Genomic DNA, 13,766 nt, shown 5'->3' with positions numbered 1-13,766 from the left:
TAAAATTCTTTGGTTTTTTGTATTCTTTTTTTCTGTCAGGATCAGTTGTTCTGTTTGTTTACCTTGGTCCTTCCTCTTCCATGCCTCTGATTGTCCTTAAGTGACTGGTAATCCTTGGTTATCCATTTCTATTTGTCAATTAATAACTGTTAGGTAGCTAAAATGGAGTTCTGCAGCTGAGTAGTTCTGTTTTAACAGGGCATGCAGAGGGAAGTTTGACTGTGAGTCCTATGTAGGTGGGTGACTTTTTGTCAGAGCCAGCTTCCTGTGGAGTGTCGGCAGGGAGCAGGCAAGATGGCCCACTATTACTAGAGTTATAATAAGGACACTTTACCGTGTGGTTAGAGTTCTTCATGGGCAGAATGTGCCTGTCCCTTCACCCAAGCCTGTTGAGCAGGTCCTAAGTAACCTCATACTGTGCTCTGCTTCTCTTTCAGGCCTAAACCCCCCTCAGGCAGGCTGCTCATTATTTTTTTAGAAAGCAGTTCTTTGGGCTTCATCTGAAATGTAAGTAACTTCTGCCAAATGATCTGTATAAGGGAAGAGAAGGAGTCTGCCTGGCCAGCTCTTCCAAGGTCACTCCTTGAACTTTAATGACAGGTCCCATTCCCTCTCTCTGTATTTGGCCAAGTCTGAGCTAGGAGCTTCTTGGGAATTTGTTCAGAAGAACTTACCTCTTTTGAACTGTGGTGTTCTCTGCTCTGGTTTTCCATCAACCTGAGGCTACCTATTTGCTTTCTTATAAGGAGTTCTTCAATATTACTTGTCTACTGATGACATCTTTCTTGTTTTCCAAGGCTATTTTTTTGTATGCTTTTAAGTATTTGTCATCTCAGAAAGGAGGGGCAAAATTGTGCACGCAGGTGCTATCTTGACCTGGACTTCCTATATGGGATGCTCTCTTTCCCAGATCAAATCTTAATTCTCTCTCATAAATCTTCCTAAGAAAACACTTCTTCAATAAATATTTCAAAGTATTCTCTGGTGAATTTGGTGAGATTGTATTTTTAAGGCAATCTGTGCTAAAAAAAACCCATAAAAATGTCACCAATATTGGCTCAACTTCTATTTCTAATGGCCCTATTACTATTCAGGTGGACCATGGGAAAAGCTTTAGGAGCAGGTAAATGTGGAATACCACAAGTTTGGGAGCCAAACAGGTCTGGACCCCCATCTGCCCCTGCTGCACATCATTTCTGAGAGGTTCCCTAGAGCCTCAGTTTCCTCGCCTGTAGAAAGGGATAGTAACACCTGCTTTGATTGGTTTTTGCAAAGATAGATGAAATAATGTGAGAAAGTAACTACTATGTATGTAGTCACCGTAAGTTATCAGAAAATGTTAATTTTGTTATTACCTTTGGTGGTCTTCCATCTTGACACAGGATTTCAGAAACAATCTTTGGTGTTGGTTTAAGGCAGTCAAAGAGACCTAGATGAAGAATATATTTATTTTGTTAACTGTGGCGTTGGAAAAGAATCCAAATATTAAATGTTGTCTAGGGCTTGCTCTTCAGTTGCCTGTGCTGTTGGTCCCTATAACCTGTTTCCACAGGAGGTTTGATAAACGGAGCTTCCGCAGATACTTGCGCGGCCGGCTTTGGCAGAGTCCTTCACCCATCACAGGACACAGTCATTTCAGAACTAAAACAAAGCCCCCACTGATGGAATGGGCCAAGGGACAACCATCAAAAAAGGAAGGTGGAGACCTAACAGAACAGAGAAACACGAAAGAGGGACAATCCTAACATTGACTAAACTTTTTGGAAAATTTTTGCTTGATAATTTTGAAAGATGCCCCAAATTATTACAAAAAATGAAATTCAGAGAGGCAAAGGAACTTGAAAAACAATAATTATTGTTTACTTGTTACCAGTAACAGTCATTTTAACAGTAAAAGTCAATAAATTCCTGCTGACTTATCCTGTCAACGATAACTCAAGTAGCTGATTAAACTACTTGTAGAAAGCAGATTATTTAATTGCAATGCATTTAACTTCAGCCTTTAAAAAGAGTTTGGATTATTTTTAAGCTATTTAAAGTGAACAATATGTTCTCATTTAAATTCATTTAAATGTAAATTCAAGGAAATGTTTAAATACTCACACCACTAGCAGAATGCACACACAGAGAGGGTGGGAGTAATTTAGTCCTTGAGGGAAATAACAAGGTATTGACAGCCCCAGGATTTAGAAAGGAGTCATACTTTCTAAAGAACAAATGTGATGCAGAAGCAGCCTGCCTGACTTGACTGATGAGATAAAAGTGTAAGAAAATATTTCAAAGAAAACAGAATTCAGGATCTTCTATGTACATTTGTTATTTGATTGTTAATGTACTATATTTAGAAGAACTGCTAACAACTATAGAGGTATACGCAACAAAAATGTTTTGTCTAAATTTCAGGACAATCTCTCACAGTTCGTATGTAGGAACCCCAATATCAGTTCAAACAGAAGAAAGTTGGCTTCAAGACTTGTCCAACAAAAAGAAGCCTGGTGAGTAGTTTGATGTCTTAGCTTTTGCTGGGTGGTGGGATGACACATTGGAAAGAGCACAATGGAGGCAATTGGTCGAGGCAGGTTTGAATCCCAGCCCCAACACTAACATTGTGATGACTGAGCGAGACACTTAACCTCACTCAGTCTGTTTCTTCACGTGTTGGCAGTAATGGTACTGCTGTCCCAGGACTGACACGCAGTCTTTAATCAATGCTAGCATTTATGTTCACACCAAGAAATAATCTGCCATTATATCTTGGTACATATCTCTATTTTTTATTATAGAAGTAACATATGCATGCTGTTTTTTAAATGTCAAACCATTAAGAAATATATAATGTAAAAATTTAAATTTTAACTTATGCCAATATACTCCTCAGAAATAATCTTTATGAATAGCCTTTCCTTTCAAGTTTTTTATTTGCTTTGTGTTATATCACTTATTAATCAGGTGCTTGTTGAGCACCTACCATACGCCAAAACACCTACCATAGGCCAAGCCCTGTTCCAGCAAAACGGCAGTGAACAAAACAAGCAAAACCCCTGCCTCAATGATCTTCTGTCGAAGTGTGGACATTGGAAGTAATGGTGAGATAAACAATACACAAAATAAATAAATATATACAACACCAGGGGATGTGAGTGCGAAAGAAGAAAATCAAGCAAGTAAAGGGATGGCAAATGTTGGGTACGAGGGATGCAGGCTTACACAGGGCACTCAGGGAAATCTTCCCAAGAAGCTAAAATATCTGAGCAGACCTCAAGCGGGTGAGAGAGTGAGCCGCGCCGATCTCTGGGGAAGAGCGCTGCAAGCATAGGAAACAGTAAGCGCCTCCTGCTAGAACAAGGAAGCGTCCTATGTGGCAGCAGTGGATTAAGGAGAAGAATCTTAGGGGACAAGGTCAAAGAGACAATGAGGACCTAGTCCTTTCCGGTGGGAATGAAGTGGGAAGTCGCTGGAGGGTTGCACAAAGGAGTGACACAATCTCCTGTAAAAACAGACCAAATATTTAAAAGATGTTAATTATTACCAAATTAATCTCTGTAGTCAATGTAATTCTGATCGGATTTTTCATCGGATTTTGACAAGTTGATTCCCTGATCTTGTTTGGCAGTGTTAAAAGACAAACTGAGGCATTTTCAAATGTTTAAGAGTTTCTTTGAGCAAACATTCATTCCAACTGTGCAGCATCAGACCACAAGTGTTTAGGAGCATACCACCCACAAGAGCTTTGGGAGAGGTTTTATAAAGAAGACAAGGGAGCAAAGCAAGGAAATCATTTGATTGGCTACAGCTCCAGCGGTTGGTTACATTATTTGGGGAAGCCTAGTTAGCTGTTTGTGGTTGGCTGTAACCCTGAAGCATTTACAGGAGCTGACTCCGGCTCAGGTTTCAGTTTGCTTACGCAGGAGGCTCCAAGGCGCTGGAGCTGCCTCTAACGACCTCCTTGTTTGTTTGTTTTAACAGCAGCAACCTAGTTTGCCTGTCCATTTTTTTAATGAATTTTTTTTTAGTTTTTTATTCATAGAGGATTCATATGGAGCTCTTATTAATTTATTCCTAGGTATTTTTAGTCTTTTTTATTGATGTAACAATTGGAATCTTTTTTTTCCATTATATTTTCTAATTGGAAAATATATAGGAAACTATATAGGAAAACTGTTGATTTCTATGTATTAATCTTGCATTTCTGACCCTCTTATTAATTCTAACAATGTGTCAGTTAAAAGTCTATTAGATTATTGTATTTCCTATGAATAACAGCAGTTTTACTTCTTATTTAATGTTTTTACTTAGCAGCCAGGAAAAATTGATAAGTATTCCCATATATACAGTTATTGTGACTTATGTAATAAATCTGATTGTGAGATATTTCAGTGTTTGTTTTGTTTTGGTTTGGTTCTTCGAGCTCTTCCCAATAGCAAATAATGCCTTAATGAAAATCTTTGTGCATTAATTTTTTTATACAGCAGGTGCTTGAATAATATTATTTTATTATAATGTTGAGGAAATATCATAAGCACTTACTTCTTATGTACCAATTAGCCAATGGCAAAATTAATTTTGTTATAAGTCATTTCACTTAAAGTTGCAGAACCTGTTGATTACATTTAAGATCTTACTGTACCAGTGCTTGCATTTCTGTTGGACAAAATACCTAAAACATATTTAAAAAATTTTTTTACAGATACTCCACATAGAAAGTATGTCATATTCTAAAGCCTATCTCTTTCTCCTATGGCAGTCCTCGCTGTCCCAGGCTCTGCTGCAAAGTGGGTCAGCCTCCTCCCTTCACCTCTGAGTGACTGCAGATTGTTCTGATTGGCTTTTCATCATTCCAGTCCCATATGCTTAAACTTCTAGATTCACTCAAAGTTGCTGGTGTGTTGATAGCTGCCTTCCCCATTTCCAGTACTGCCCTGGAATCTGTGGAGGAAATAATCCCGGTGCTTCAGTTCACTGTGTTAAACTCGAACCCCACTCCCCACCTAGCACCTGCCTACCTGAAAAATGTTTTATAGAATAGCAGGCATGAATTAGACAGAATAGTACTTTAAAAAAGCAGAAAATAACAGGGTCTGCAAAACATGATTAGAATCAAGTAAAAGATGCATCTGTGTAGTGTTCCAGTACCAGAAAGGAACAGGAACATTTTAAAATGTGAGACATTGGGCTGGTGGCTTTTCTCTCTTTGTTTCTCATTGCTGATAAAACTGTACTTAGAAAAAGGCAAAAAGATTGAACATAAACACCATAAGGGTACTTATTTTTCTAAGAGACATATTTTCTTTTATATTAGACTTCTTTCCTACTTTGTCATAATTAATGATAAGTGTATACTCTTTTTACAGAAATGAAAACACCCTCTACAGTGAAGGACACTAAGCCTAAAAAGAAAGCTAAGTTAATAAAAGGTGAGTGGACGTGTGCAGTTATCCCCTCTGCTGGCAAAGGCAAACTGCTATTAGGGAACCAGCCTGAACTTGGATGGTGCCCACATCCTTTAGAAAATTCCTCCCTTGCCCTCACCAGTGTGGCTCAGTTGGTCATGACCTGAGAAGCCAAAGGTTGCTTGTTCGATTCCTGGTCAGGGCACAGGCCTGGGTTTCAAGTTCCATCCCTAGTCCGGGTGCATGTGAGAGACAATCAATTAATGTTTCTTTCTCCTATCAGTGTTTCTCTCCCTCTCTTTCTCCCTCCCTTCCCCTCTCTCTAAAAGTAAATAATAAAATCTTTTAAAAAAATAAAGAAAGAAAAGCCCTCCCTAAGAACATATGCAAGAAGGTGGTGAAAAGCTGGGGGTTCAGGGCATGTAAGCAGTGTGGGTGCAGGTGCAAGTGTGTGTCTGTGTGTGTGTGATGCACTGGGATCTCCAAACTACAGAAAATGGGATACACTGCACAAAGGCCTTAAACTTTCCTTCTAAATCTATCCTTTTCTCTTCAGAAAAATGGGTAATTAATCCAGAAGAGCCAAAACTAAATATTTTATGTGAACTGGAGGTAAGAAATGTTTATCAGTCCAACTAGTAACTGTGCTTGTGGTAAAGATCACGTAGTAAATCTTCAATCTTCTCTTTCTGTCTCCCTATCTAAAATTTAGTTTAAGGAAGACTTCATAACACTGTTTGAGCCTTCTCTAAGAACATTACCCAGCATCGGGCCACCACCCTTTCTGGCATTCAAACGAGAGAGTTTCAACTTAGGCGTTGACTTCAAGGTGATTTTTTTTTCTTTACTGTAATAAATGATGTGAAAAGTCACATGATGATTTGCACAAAAGACAGTGAACATACATAAAAAGTAGGCAAAGGACCCATTTCCTTGAAACAGAACTTAGGATGGCTGTGTTAGTTTTCTAGGGTTGCTGTCACAAAGTACCACAAACTAGGTGGCTTAAAATGACAAAAACGTATTGTCTCACAGTTCTGAAGGTCAAAATCAAGGAGTCAGCAAGTCCAGCCTGCAGGAAAGAATCCTTTCTTGCCTCCTCCTAGCTTCTGGTTGTGGTCATCAGTCCTTATTCCTTGGCTCGTAGCTGCATCACTCTGCCTCCGAAAAAGTTGTCCTGGCGTTCTGTGCGTGTCTGTGTCCAAATGTCTCTCTTCCCCAAGGACACCGGTATTGGATTAGAGCTCACCCTAATGACTTCATCAAAACTTGACTGCATCCGCAAAGATCCCATTTCTAAATACGGCCACGTTCACAGGTACCAGCAGTTAGGACTTCAATATGTCTTTTGGTAGGACACAATTCAACCTATAACAGTGGCCATAAAGCCTGGAAACACAAGTAAAATGTAGGTTTGCCATATTCGATCATGTTGAGTGGCCAGTTAATGCCTGTGCTTGATGGGCAAGGAAAAGGTCACCTTAGTAATTCCAACAGGACGGCTTCACCAGGGTGGTGAGGTACTGACTGGTGGAATGATTGTTTCCAAACTTGGGTATTATGGCCATGTGGAGAGAGCTGCGCAGGCCCCAGATCGGACCCCTTTGATTACTTCTCCCACGTGCATTAAAGGTGCAGGCTTTTTCACTGAAAACAAGAGACAATCGTGGGAGACGCACATTGCGGAGGCATGTGCAGGGGTTCAGGGCAATGCTGTGCAGACGCCCTGGTGTGGTGCTCGTTGCCGTTTTGTGCAGCACATCGAGCTGTGCAATGCTAGTGAGGGGCAACCCATTAACCATATCATGTCATTTCGTATCAGTCCACACGGGCTGTGTTTCGTTAGCCCAGGTCTCTCAGTGTTTCAGTTACCCTACTGACTCTTCGAGTTCAAATTCTTTATTCAGACAGAGCACCTTCCTTCTTCTGAACCACAAAGACTTGTATCCAGGGAAGTTTCTTCCCTGACACCCAGAGATAGGCCTGAACATGAGGAAGGCCGTGTGCCCTTTCTTCCAGGAACCTGTCCCTGCACTAGCACCTGAGCAAGCTGGCTCCTCCTGCTCTTTGGACAGACCTTCCAGGTCCTCTGTGATGGGGCTTTAACACTAGTTAGTTGAGGGGCAGCAACAGCTGGCTTGCCTGCCTTTCTCTGCAGCCATACCCACTTCAAGTGCAGATTACAACCCCACTCATGGTCTTTTAAAGCGTCTCTACCTTGCTTGGCCCCAGGTAAGGGGGTAAAGGGACCTTGAGCTGAGGAGCCCACTACCCAGACCATTGTAAGGAACAGGTTGTAGATGGCCTGGCTTTGTCAGCTGTCCTTTGCCTTGCTCCGTCGTCTGGTGGCTGTCCTAGGTTTTACATGACCATCTTTCTATTACAAGGCTTCACCTTGTCACCCACCAAGTCTTCTGCTTTCGGCTATATTACTTTGTAGTTTCAGTGGGCTAAAGGGATTGGACAGAACCCTCAGGTAGTAAATCCCTAATGGCACCGGTACCTCAGTTGCACTTTGGATCCACGATGGCCACATGGCCAGTCTCAGAGAATGGTTTCTATGGCAACTGCAGATACCCTGGTGGTGTCCGAGACCTGTAAGTCAGAATCTCAGTCTTTTCCTGCAGGCCTGTGCTGAGGCTTGCCTCCTCGCCAGCATGCCCTCAGTTTGCCAACATGGCCACGGCGCCTCAACCCGAGTCACCCGAACTTCTAACTCCAGGTCTTCCTTTTGCTTCCCCTGGTCCTCCTGTCATCCTCCTGTCCTCCTCCTGAATTACCTTCATAGCCAGGCAGGAGAATTTAGAGCCTCAACCTGGGCTTCCTCTTGAGAAAGAACTCTACTTTAGAAAGTTGATAATTATAAATAGTAGCCTACATAATAATGTGAAGACTTTTTTTTAACTTGACACTTTTTTTTAAAAAATGTATTTTATTGATTATGCTATTACAGTTGTCCCATTTCCCCCCCTTTATTCTTCTCTGCCCTGCACACCGCCTCCCACCTGCATTCTCCCCCTTTAGTTCGTGTCCATGGGTCGTACATATAAGTTCTTTCGCTTCTACATTTCCTATACTATTCTTACCTCCCCCTGTCTATTTTCTACCTACCATTTATGCTACTTATTCTCTGTACCTTTCCCCCTCTCTCTCCCTCCCACTCCCTGCTGATAACCCTCCATGTGATCTCCATTTCTGTGGTTCTGGTTCTGTTCGAGTTGTTTGCTTAGTTTGCTTTTGTTTTTGTTTTAGGTGTGGTTGTTAATAACTGTGAGTTTGCTGTCATTTTTACTGTTTATATTTTTTATCTTCTTTTTCTCAGATAAATCCCTTTAACATTTCATATAATAAGGGCTTGGTGATGATGAACTCCTTTAACTTGACCTTATCTGGGAAGCATTTTATCTGACCTTCCATTCTAAATGATAGCTTTGCTGGATACAGTAATCTTGGATGTAGGTCCTTGCCTTTCATGATTTTGAATACTTCTTTCCAGCCCCTTCTTGCCTGCAAGGTCTCTTTTGAGAAGTCAGCTGACAGTCTTATGGGAACCCCTTTGTAGGTAACTGTATCCTTTTCTCTTGCTGCTTCTAAGATTCTCTCCTTATCTTTAATCTTGGATAATGTAATTATGATGTGCCTTGGTGTGTTCCTCCTTGGGTCCAACTTCTTTGGGACTCTCTGAGCTTCCTGGACTTCCTGGAAGTCTATTTCCTTTGCCAAGTTGAGGAAGTTCTCCTTCATTATTTGTTCAAATAACTTTTCAATTTCTTGGTCTTCCTCTTCTCCTTCTGGCACCCCTATGATTCGGATGTTGGAACATTTCAAGATGTCCTGGAGGTTCCTAAGCCTCTCCTCATTTTTTTTGAATTCTTGTTTCTTCATTCTATTCTAGTTAAATGTTTCTTTCTTCCTTCTGGTCCACACCATTGATTTGAGTCCGTTTCCTTCCCATCACTATTGGTTCCCTGTACATTTTCCTTTATTTCACTTAGCATAGCCTTCATTTTTTCATCTAATTTGTGACCAAATTCAACCAATTCTGTGAGCTTCCTGATTACCAGTGTTTTCAACTGTGCACCTGATAGGCTGGCTACCCTGACACTTCTTGAAAGTCTGGTATTCAAACTCCTTGGACCATTTTCCTAAAATCTGGTATGTGTTATCTTCTGTTTCTTGCATCTAGTTACACACTGTATATCCCCCTCCCCAACAAGGAACTCTGATGTCAACAATCATTCCTGCAGTCGTTTCTTCTCACACTAAGGAGGCATCTGAAGGACCCACACAGCTCCTGATGGGCTCAGCTGTGCTCTGGTGAGCTGCACCAGACAGAGGCCCTCAAAACACCACCCCAGTGTCCTCAGTCCTCACCGTTCTTAAACAGAAGTGATGTTCCATTCTGGAATATACAGATCTTGCTGGCTGGGTACCTTCTAGTATAGGATCTCAGGCTCCTGAAAGTTTCCCACCAACTATTCCTGGAAGTCTTCAGGGTTTCTGACAGGAGTTCTCAAGGAGGTTTGCACATCCCCACCACTGCTGCTGTCCTACTGAACGCTCTGTGGCCCTGTCCGGAGCCCTGACTCTGACTGCTCTGAGACTCTTATGTGAAGGTCTTCATTCTTTTCTCTCTCTCTGAAGGAAGAAGAGGAGGAGATATTACCCAAGTGTGAATTTTGTGGGAGTGACCTAAGAGCATTTCTTTCCATTGTGGATATTTATGCTGACAACAGTAGCTCTGAACCAATAGAACATGTAAGTTCTAAAGCAGGTTTCCTGAGGAAATTGTGTTATTTTTAAATACCACTTTTAAATATATGTACTATTTTCTCCTGCATCTTTTCCCTGTATTGCCATTCTTAACAGTTCGGTCTTAGCTGTCTGGGAAACACAAATCATAACCACAATGAGATACCACTCCGCACCCACTGGGACAGCTATAATAAAAAAAGGCAGATAATAGCAAGTTTTGACAAGGATGTGGAGAAACTGCAACCCTCATACACTGCTAATGGGGAATATAAAATGGTGCAGCCATGTTGGAAAAAATGTCTGGTTGTTCCTCAGAAAGTTAAACATATAATTACCATGTAACCCAGCAATTCCATTCCCAGAAAATTCCATTCCCAAGAAAATTGACAACATATGTCCACATGAACACTTGTATACAAATATAAGCAGCATGATTTAGAACAACCAAAGGGTGAAAACAACCCAATGCCCTTCAACTGATGAATATGGTATTCATAAAATCAGACACTATTCAGTCATTAAAGAGTTGAAGTACTAATACACGCTACAACCTAGATGAAGCTTGAAAACATTATGCCAAGTAAAAGAAGCCAATCACAAAGTACCACATATTGTATGATTCCATTTATATAAAGTGCACAGAACAGAAAATCTATAGAGACAGAAAATAGATCAGTGGTTGCGAGGGGCTGAGAGGAAAGGAGGGTAGGGAGTGATTGTTAATTGGTACAGTTTTCATGTTCTAAAATTGATTGTGGGGATGGTTACACAACTCTGTATATACTAAAATCCATTGAATTACATACTTTAAATGTGTGAATTGTATGGTATATGAATTATTTTGTTAATTTGTTATCAAAAAAGTTATGATAGATTGTAATTCAAACCCCATGAGCCATTTTTGTTTTTTATCTCCTCTAATTATCTTCATTCTAGGACTAATGAGGTGAAAATGACCTCTTTGTTTTTCAGGCACCCTGTTGTAGTTATTTCCAAAATCTGATCGACTGCATCTATGAGGAAAAAATAAAAATCCAAAGCTCTAAAGCTGAATTAATCTGTATCAAACCTCACGCAGCCCATGGCAGTGATGTTGATAGAATCAAGGCAAAGGAAAAAGCCCTGAGGAGGTAACACTGAGCCTTTGATATTGAAACTCAAGTCCACTTAGAGAGCTTTTTGTAAAATGAACCTTGTTTTTCAAAATAAATAATTTCGAAGATATAGTCTCAGTGAAGAAATAAAATTGGACAAAGCAAACCTATTACCATTCCTGGCGAATGTTATGAGATTCAGAAGCTCCCAAAGACTCAGTGAACTCACTGATTTAAAGTGGAAATTTACCAACCCAATTCTGAGGATTCAATTCAGAATCCCTATATGGGAGAAATTTGTCCACCAGAGTAGAGAGCCATGTGCTGTGACTAAATAACAGGAGTCACAAGTAATAACAAAAATCAGAAGGGATGACATGTAAACAGTTAAAACTTGTAGTATACTATTTTAAGCTTGAAACACGTTTCATATTTATGCATCTTTTTTTATTTTGTAGAAAACAGGAGCAAAAAATGGCCAAACATATCGCAGTAAAAACAAATGAACATCCTGGTTTCTTTGAAGAAGGTGAGTCCATCAATGCTCATGTTATAGATCAGCTGTACATCAGAAAGCTCACATGTTTGGCCAAGAGCTAAAACTGGCACATCTAAAGAAAACACCGTTTAAAGTTCTCATTACAGTCAGCGCAGTAGTCCAAATGGCTCAGAAAATCTGGTGTTTCGTCAGCTTTTGAAATTTTCAGTCTTCATCTCGTTATTGATTAAAATAAATCAGCAACGTCTATAGAGCACTTTACAGATAACTGCAAAGAGTTTTTAAGTTCATTGTCTCTTGTTTTATTCAGCATACATCCCATTTTATTTTCAAGTTGGGGCATGGAAAATCTGTCAAAGTTAATTAGATTGCTTTCTTCATACACAGGTGCTGGCCAGCGCAGTTATCGCACTGGTGCAATGGAAGGAGGGCTGACTTTAGAATCAGAAGTTCTTCCTCCCTGTATCCCCGGCCCCACACCCAGGGCACTGCTTTTTTAAAATTTTCACTTCCTGTCTTTTTTAACTCTTGCTTATTCTTTTACAGTTGTCCCAGTTTTTCTCCCTTTGCCCTCCTCGGTCCAGCCCCCTCCACCCCCACTCCCACAATCAATCTTCACACCATTGTCCATGTCCATGGGTCATTCATACATGTTCTTTGACTAATCCCTTCCCCTTCTTTCCACCATTCCCTGCCCCTACCACCCTTTCCTCTGGCAGCTGTCAGTCTGTTCCATGTTTCCATGTCTCTGGTTATGTTTTGCTCGTTAATTTATTTTGTTCATTAGGCTCTTCTTATAAGTGAGATCATATGGTATTTGTCTTTCACAGAATGGCTTATTTCACTTAGCATCATAGTCTCCAGTTCCAGAAGTTCTGAACTTACAGCCTTGCTTTTCTACTTACAGGCTATCTGCTCTGGGTAAATCACTAAGTCTTTTTGAGCATCAGTTCCTCCTCAACAACTCAGTGCTATTGAAAAGATACTCAGAGGAGGGGGGACAAAAGGGAATAACTTGGGACAACTATAATAGAATAAACAATGAAAAATAAAGAAGGAAAAAAGATACTTAGAGAAGATACATTTTTGGCTTTGTTTTTTAAGCTAAATCTCTAGTATAAAGTTCCTTGGTATTCAACTGTTTCCTACTAAATCTAATGCCAGAAATTAATTAATGCCTTAATTAAAATTATCATTTTTTCCTTCTTTTAACAAAGGAATGGTGTCATTAATTTTTTAACAAAAGAAGGTCTTCACTTTAATTTAATAAAGGTCCTCATTTTTATTCCATTTAAAAAGTCTGATAAATCAATGCATTTGTAATAGAGTTTAAAGTTTCATTTTAGAATAGAGGCTTTGGAAAATTTAAAACATACATGTACTTTCATGTGATTCTTTTCCCATTAGATTCAAAACACTTCAAAACAATTTCTTATCAACTTTCTGTGGATATTCCCAAAAAAGAGGTAGTTGAAGACAGACTATTTGATTTCGAACTAGACAAAAGAAACATATCCATTGCTTGTTGTGATTCTAGGAAAGCATGTGGAAAGGTAATTAGCTTGTAATTTGTTTTACTTGCTACTCTTAAAAAATTATTTTACCTAAAGTTATAAAAGCTGTCATGATGAATGTGGCAGCCTGTGTACATGGCACATTGAACTATTTGTCAAGAAGACTTGGTCTTTTAACTTCTACCAGACTTTACAACAATATTTTACATATATTTTATGGGGTACTAATTCAATTAAAACTGTTTTACTTTAAAATGTGATAATAATACATTAAGGAACATTTGGAATCCTTTGAAAACTAAAAAGAAAGGGAAAAAATCACCAAAAATCATTATTAACATTTCAATATTTTCTAGACCTGCACTAGCCAATATAGTATCAACTATTACATATGGCTAAATTTAAAATAATTAAAATTAGGGGGCTTTCAGCCAAGATGGAGGCATACATAGACACACTGTGCCTCCTCACACAACCAAAAGAAGGACAACAACAATTTAAAAACAAAAAACAA

At 39.7% G+C, this 13,766-nt stretch overlaps 1 protein-coding gene across 1 annotated transcript in view; it reads left to right on the top strand.

The window, feature by feature from the left end:
* The window catches only part of ERICH6 (glutamate rich 6), a 35,457-nt gene that overhangs the window by 3,048 nt on the left and 18,643 nt on the right, over positions 1-13,766 (top strand). Inside the window, exons 3-9 of the mRNA XM_071220770.1 lie at positions 2,404-2,495; positions 5,821-6,002; positions 6,103-6,219; positions 10,035-10,148; positions 11,118-11,275; positions 11,698-11,768; positions 13,146-13,291. Of these exons, the coding sequence (XP_071076871.1) occupies positions 2,404-2,495; positions 5,821-6,002; positions 6,103-6,219; positions 10,035-10,148; positions 11,118-11,275; positions 11,698-11,768; positions 13,146-13,291 (880 nt within the window). The remainder of the gene's footprint in view (positions 1-2,403; positions 2,496-5,820; positions 6,003-6,102; positions 6,220-10,034; positions 10,149-11,117; positions 11,276-11,697; positions 11,769-13,145; positions 13,292-13,766) is intronic.

Source organism: Desmodus rotundus, chromosome 2, assembly GCF_022682495.2.
Source record: "Desmodus rotundus isolate HL8 chromosome 2, HLdesRot8A.1, whole genome shotgun sequence".
Lineage (NCBI taxonomy): Eukaryota > Metazoa > Chordata > Mammalia > Chiroptera > Phyllostomidae > Desmodus > Desmodus rotundus.
The sequence above is the reverse complement of the archived record's forward strand: the minus strand, read 5'-3'. Positions and strand labels throughout refer to the sequence as shown.